Consider the following 6,730-nt stretch of genomic DNA (forward strand, 5'->3'; position numbering starts at 1 on the left):
ATCCTCTGCTGGAATAGTCTGCCTGGGCACCTCCTGGGCCATCTCCAGACACTGGGGGCCCAGCCTTGCTGCCACTGCTTCAGCTTCAGGGCTTTCTGTGCCTGCACTCGCCACAGGGGCTGGGGAACACAACGGGACAATTCCACTCTGGCTCTCAGTCACACTCACACACGGGGCTGGATGGGAACACATTGCTCCAAAATATACCAAGTTCAAATTAAAAAAAAAAAATCTTATTTCTCTAGTCAGGCTTGGTTTGCCTTTGCCCTGGGAAAGGAATTTTAAATATTATCTTTTAAAGGATGTTACACCACTCAACAGAGATGAGTTTAACATCTCAGCAGACTGGGAATAGCCCAAAAGACACCCACAAAGACAACGACCATCAACAAAACATCAACGACCATCAGCAAACAGCAACCAACATCTGCCCCAGACACTGCCCTGGAATAGCTGGAGACACCTGGTCTGGAAAAGGCTGATGAGGAAATCCAGGAGTGGGGACCTAATTAACATCAGAGGCAAAGAAATCCGGCTCCAATAGGAAACCAAATACTCAGAACTCAGCGACTTGGAAGCAATGAACATCAAACCAATGGATTTCTATGGGTTCAGACTGTAGAAAGTTTAGGAAAAATCCAGTAAAACTCACGTGTCATGGAATGATTTCCTCTGCACACCCTGGCTACGAGTGGATGAAATGATTTCTGTTGCACATCCTGGCCAAAATCAAGTAATGCCTTGACTCTCTAACACTAAAAATATTGTTGGACAAATTTTGGTTTTCTCACCGTTTCTGTGACAAGATTACACCACCACAATGATTTCTCATAATAATCCTGCTTTTATATTGTCAGTTACATTAGGACCAGGGGTGAGAATCAATTCCTACTCCTAAGGGGAAAAGTAAGTTAAACTTGATTACTTTGAAATGTTTTTGTCTATGTTTGTGTGAGGCTCTGAGTGATGGCAAAATTTCGGTTTGGGTTTTTCGATGTTCATCTTTAGGCTGCATTTTGCAAAACTAGAAGGGCTTTAAAGGTGACCCTTTAAGGCACAAACAGGTAAAAGAATTAAACAGTTAAATTAACAGTTAAAAGAAAAGCAGATTGTGGGGGGGCACATGTGAGTCATTCAGTGGCTGCTCTGGAAGAGAAGCTCCATTCCAGGCAGCCAGGAGAGGAGCTTGAGAAATGCAAATTAACACTGCTGGGGAAAAGTGGGGACAGTGCACCAGGCTCTTCTGGCCTGCGGGAGGAATTGGGCTGATTCTCTCTGCCCCTCAGCCCAAGCTCTGCCTGCTTGCACAGATGGAATTGGCACAGCCAAAGGCAGAGCCCACAGGGAGGAGATCTGACTCTGCAACACAAATTGCTTCAGCTGCAAAGGGAAACAGCCAGTGGAGAATGGTGTGAAAACTTCACTACAAGAAGTGGGGGAATCATCCCTCTCCCCACTCCAACATGTGCTGGCACTGTCTGTGTCACACAGGGAGCATCAGACCACTGGGCTGTTTGTGCTACCACAGGCTCAGAGAAATCACTTGGGAATCCAAGTCTGGGATGATTTAATTAGAGAAAAGAGATCAATTGATGCAGCCCTGGGTTAAACGAATGCTCTTTCTCCTCTGTTGTGCTACAGCAACTCTCATCTTTGGGCCCTGCACCACACCTTGCTGAGGGCAGCTCATTCACAGCTGAGCAAGGGGATGCAGGTGGCAGCCAGGCCTCCTGAGCCACACACGGCTACAAAAGGACAGGAACTGTTAAAAATGACCCCATAATATTGGCTTTGACATTTGTGCATTAGTCTTTATATGTGGTTATTGATTTCAAGTACAGTGGAATTTATAATCCCTTTTAGCTGCTTGCTAATAAAACTTATTTCTCATTTTAGTATGCACAGTAAAGCCCATGGAAATAGTAGTGTGATGAGTGTTATGTTGATGTATTCACCTTACAGCTTATAGAAATAATTATGTGATGAATGTATTGTACCACAGGCCTTAGCAAAATATAAAATGCTAAAATACTTCTTGTAACCGAGAGAACTGTGTAAAGCAATTAGGTTGTTTCCCACATCTGCTGACTGACCTCTCCAAGTGATAAGGGTGACACCAACCAGAGCACGGGAGAAGAATTAGAGAAGAATTTGTTACCTGTTCAGTATCTGGGAAGTGTGAAACAACAGGATGAAGCCACAAGAAGAAATAAAATATATTGACCTGATCCACAGGATGTTATTTAGATAAGCCAGAACAGAAACCCAAAATAAAGCAAAGTTTCTATAACAATGAAAGCTACCAAGAATATTTGAATAATGCATGAAACTCATGAACATGTATGTGCCTTAGTAAAGTAACAGTACAGAGATAACACTGTCTTAATGCACCCACGGGTCCCTTGGCTGATCGCCAGGAACACCCAGCGCTGGACATGGAACTGGTTTGTCCCTTATTGAACTCTTGAAAAATATTCTAAGACTGAATATTCGTTTTTCTCAGAATTGAGGTCACTGACAATAATCCCAAAACCAAAAAGGACCCAGCAAGAAAAAACAGAGTCAACGAGTGAATCTGCTTGGAGACAGGGCCGGGGACTGGGAGATAAGGGAGCAACGGGAGAATCCATCAGTTTCAGAAAATGTTCCTCATTGACACGGACTGTGCTCAGCCAAGGCCCTGCGAAATTCCTGAACACGGAGAAGAAGAACAAAGACTGAGCAGATCCGTGAATAGCGGATGTTACACAAAAGGGGGGCGCATATTAACGAGGACATGCAGGAGGCGGATCGGGAAGTCGGAACTTTCCAAGGACCTTCGCCACGGGGCAAAGGGACAGGGAGATGCAGAAGGGAAAATCAGGAGAAAAAGGAGGCCGCGTCCTACAACAATTGGAGAGACCCCCCGGCAAAGGCCGCACGGCCTCTCCCTTTGTTCAGGAATAAAGTCACTTTTACAGGACTCCTCGGGCTCCTGTGGGGACACAAACCTCTGGCCACCTCTGGGAATTTTCCCGCACAGCCCCCCCCGGGGACAGGGCGGCCACCTCCGTCCTCCCCACAGGAACCGGGACGAGCCGGCGCTGCTCCGGCAGCGGCTCCTGCCGAGGCAGCGGCGGGAAGGAGAGCGCGGGCAGCCGCTCCCGCAGCGCCCTCAGGCCACGGGCAACACGGCGCCGACACGGCACAAGGAACCCGCCGGAGCCCCCTGCCGCCCCCTCCGCCCGCAGCCAGCCCCGAGCCCCGGCAGAACCGAGCGCGGCTCCCACCTGCGCTGGGGCCGCCTCCGAGCTCCGCCAGTGCCGCCTCACCGGGCTCCAGCCGCTGCCGCCGCTCCCGGGCCCGCACACGCGCTCCCACAATGGCGCCTCTGCCCAGCCACGGGCGCCCGGGGGGCGGCCCCGGCAACGGGCTCGGCCCCGCTCCGCCCAATCAGCGCGCGCCCACAACCGGCACTGACGGCACAATCAGCCAATGGCGGCGAGCGAGGCCCGGGCTGTGCACACGGCCCACACCCGCCCCGCGCTCTCAGGCCCCGCCCCCGGGCTGTGGGAGGGGAAAGCCGCAGATGAGGAACCGCCCTGGGACGGGCCCGGGCCCGAGGCGGGATTGAGCTGGAAGCACAAACAAAGTTCTCCGCACCTCCCGGCCCGCCTTTCCCAGCCCTGCGTGTTCGCTGCCACTGCCTCCGAGGAAAGCCCTCAGTTTTCCCGGCCCTAATTAGGAGCATCAGCGCATGGCTTTGATTTTGCCAAAAAAAAAAGGGAAAAGCCCCAAGGCCCTTGGGCTGAGTGGAGGAGGGGGGAGATTTCTGGCAGAAAACTCCAGAAATCTTTTTTCCCGAGGCGGGGAAGAACAAAGCCAAGCCCAGTGAGGCGGGTCGCTCCCAGCAGCGCCTCTCTGCCGTCCCAGCTGAAGCCCTCGCTGGCTGCTCCGGGCTGGACGGGCGCACGGGGAGCGCTGGGAAGGGGCCCCGGCTCGGGGCGCGGCCCCCGGGGCAGCCCCGCGGCAGCTCCAAGGCTCCGCCAGCCGGGATGGAACGTGGCAGGGGGAGCGGGGAAGGGACGGGGCTGCCGGCGCCGAGGGAACACCAGGGACACCGGGGGCGCTTCACAAGCATTTAATGAGAAACCCCAAAATTATAAACAATACAAAAACAGCAACAGTGGCACCTTAAAAACAGATGGGGGTCAGGAAGAGACATCCCACAGAAGGGATGGAATGGAATTCCACTGAATTGGAATGGACCCACAAGGATTGAGTCCAACCCTTAAGGCATTGGTGCCTGTGGGGTCAAATCACACATTGGCATTATTGGCACCTTGCCCCAGCCACAGTCACATTCACATGTTTGTACCTGTTTGTACATTGCACTTGTTTGTTGCCTGTATTCACAGTGTTATACCAGTATAGATATGAAATATCTGTGTATAAATAGTGTTAGAAGAAGGTATACGAAACCTGTTTCCACTGTGTTATATCTACATATATATACAGGCTTAGTGTATAAATGTGTAGTGCAAGAGAAACAGGATGAGTCCTGGAGTGGCTCCAGGAGAAAGAAACCCCCAGCCCCAGCCCAGGCAGCCACACCTCAGCTTCCACATCACCTCCTCTTCCTGCACGTTCATCTCCTGGAGACCAGGCACTGAGGTGACCCTGAGACAAAATACTGAGATGTTCATGAGATCAGGCACTGAGGTGACCCTGAGGGTCAGTGCAAGGCAGACACTGTGCCTGAGGAAGGACATCCCAGGGTCTGGGAAAGGGCAAAGCTGTGACTGCCCAGCACAGAGAAGGTGCTTTGTCCATCCCCTGTTACAGCCGAGTTTGGGCTCTGCTGCACAGATAGGGCATCAGGTATGAGCAGGGCACACTCCTGAGTTTATTCTCAGCCAGGAAAACACACTCTGCATCGCCCAGGACAGGAACCCTGCAAGGAGGAGCAGAGACAATGCTGGCAACACAGGGGACACATTGTGCTCCCATGCCCCCATTCCCTGCCCACATCCCCCAGGCCCTGCTCGGCTCCCTGGGACTCACGAGGAGTTGAAGCTGCTGCCGTCCTCCCACTGAAGCTGCTGCCCCCGTCTGCGCAGCCCCAGCCAGAGATTGACCTTCCGGCTGGGGCGGGACAGGAACTCCTGGGAAGTGAAGAGACCAGCAGTCAGATCTGCACCCCCAGCCCAGGAGCCCCCCAGGCCCCCCTCGGACACCCCACACCCCCAGCCCCTCACTCACCATTTCCTCATCCCTGAGCACGGCCAGGGAGGCCCCGAGCTCAGAGCACCGAGCCTGACCCTGATCCCAGGTGTGCTGATCCTTCGAGAGGAAGTAGCAGATCCTGCGGTACCCGACCCAGTCATCAGGACAGGCCAGCGGAGTGCCAGGAAAAGCTGCAATGTTTGTTTGTCTTCCCCCTGCAGAGGGAAGAGGAGAAGGTCCAGGATTCCCCTCCACAGGCAATAGGGACCCTGCTGTGCCCCGAGGGGCTGGGCTGAGGCAGCTGCTCCTCCCTTACCTGACAGCACAGCCAAGGCCGGCACCAAAGCCAGGACCAGCATCACGAGCAGAGTCAGCACCAGGGTGACCTTGGGATGGGATCTGAACCTCTCACCTGCAGCAGTAAAGAGTCCATGGCTGTGAGGACGGGGCTGTCCTGAGCACGCCCAGCCCTCACATCCCCCCACCCAACACCCGGGGGACACAGGAGGGATCCCCCATTCTGTGTGCCCCTCACTCAGCTGGCAGCAAGAGAAACAAGGGACAGGGGCACAGCCAGGGCCAGGGCACAGCCGGGGCCAGAAGAACTGCCCAGCGCCGGGGGCAGCCGGGGGTGTCGGTCCCGGCCCCTGCGGGGGCCCAGCAGAGCAGGAGGGCTCTTCCAGAGCCCTGGAAACAGCCACAGCCCTGCCAGCCCTGTGCACCTGTGGGGTGACACTGTCCCCTCCCTACAGGCCACGGCGCTGGCCCTGCACTCACACAGAAACTGTAGGGGTTTCTTCTGTATGTTCTCAGCTTCTGATCCGTTCTGGCATTTCAGGGGCTTCTTCACCCTCCCAGTACTGGAGCGGGGCTCATTCTCCACATCTTCATTCATTGCACACCCACCAGTGGCCCCTTCCTGCTTAGGACAAGTGGCTTCTTGCTCCCCCCTCCGAGCTCCGCCAGTGCCGCCTCACCGGGCTCCGGCCGCTGCCGCCGCTCCCGGGCCCGCACACGCTCCGGAATGCGGAGTGGGACGGAGCTGGATCCTTTCTCGACCCGCGTTCTGAGCAATCCGCGCCTGGAACACGAGGAGAGGCGGGAGACATCAGGTGGAAGGGCGGCTTGGCGCTCTGCACGGAACGGCCCCGGCTGTTTTCCCGAACTCCAGCGGTTTCTCGGGAAAGGTGGCTGAGGAAAGACCCCGGCGCTGTGCCCGGAGGGACATCCCAGCCCAGTTTCACATCCGACTTTTCAAATTAGGGAAACAATGGAATAATCACAGGACGGGATCGCGGCAGTTCCGTGCCGCGCGCCAAGCCCGCCCCTCTCCCCCATTGGCCGACGTCTCCCGCCGCGTCTCCTTCTCGCGCGCTGATTGGTCAGAGCTGGGCTGAGGGACGATCCCGGCCCGCCCACTCCGCCATGCTCGGATCGGCCCCCGGAGCGCGGAGCGACTCTGGAAACCGGGACCGGCCCCGGGAGCGGCGGCAGCGGCCGGAGCCCGGTGAGGCGGCACTGGCGG

The 6,730-nt window shown here is 55.4% G+C and overlaps 1 protein-coding gene across 1 annotated transcript; it reads right to left on the reverse strand.

The window, feature by feature from the left end:
- Window positions 1-4,573: 4,573 nt before the first annotated feature.
- LOC310923839 (C-type lectin domain family 2 member B-like) lies at window positions 4,574-6,223 on the reverse strand. The gene is made up of 5 exons (XM_083885765.1): window positions 5,983-6,223; window positions 5,522-5,617; window positions 5,242-5,420; window positions 5,044-5,144; window positions 4,574-4,933 (listed from the first exon to the last, which is right to left on the reverse strand). The coding sequence occupies exons 1-5, from the start codon at window positions 6,098-6,100 to the stop codon at window positions 4,819-4,821; spliced, it is 609 nt and encodes a 202-aa protein (XP_083741891.1). The 5' UTR covers window positions 6,101-6,223; the 3' UTR covers window positions 4,574-4,818.
- Window positions 6,224-6,730: the final 507 nt, after the last annotated feature.

Source organism: Zosterops lateralis (genome assembly GCF_965231275.1).
Source record: "Zosterops lateralis genome assembly, contig: HAP1_HAP1_SCAFFOLD_421, whole genome shotgun sequence".
Taxonomy (NCBI): Eukaryota; Metazoa; Chordata; class Aves; order Passeriformes; family Zosteropidae; genus Zosterops; species Zosterops lateralis.

What these genes read in the sequence shown, in the direction of transcription:
- LOC310923839 (XM_083885765.1), bottom strand. Translation starts at nt 6,100, where the DNA reads ATGAATGAAGATGTGGAGAATGAGCCCCGCTCCAGTACTGGGAGGGTG. An exon ending in GGCCTTGGCTGTGCTGTCAG is followed by an intron (nt 5,421 to 5,521) that starts GTAAGGGAGGAG and finishes TTCCCTCTGCAG; the next exon opens with GGGGAAGACAAACAAACATT. An exon ending in TGCTCAGGGATGAGGAAATG is followed by an intron (nt 5,145 to 5,241) that starts GTGAGTGAGGGG and finishes TTCACTTCCCAG; the next exon opens with GAGTTCCTGTCCCGCCCCAG.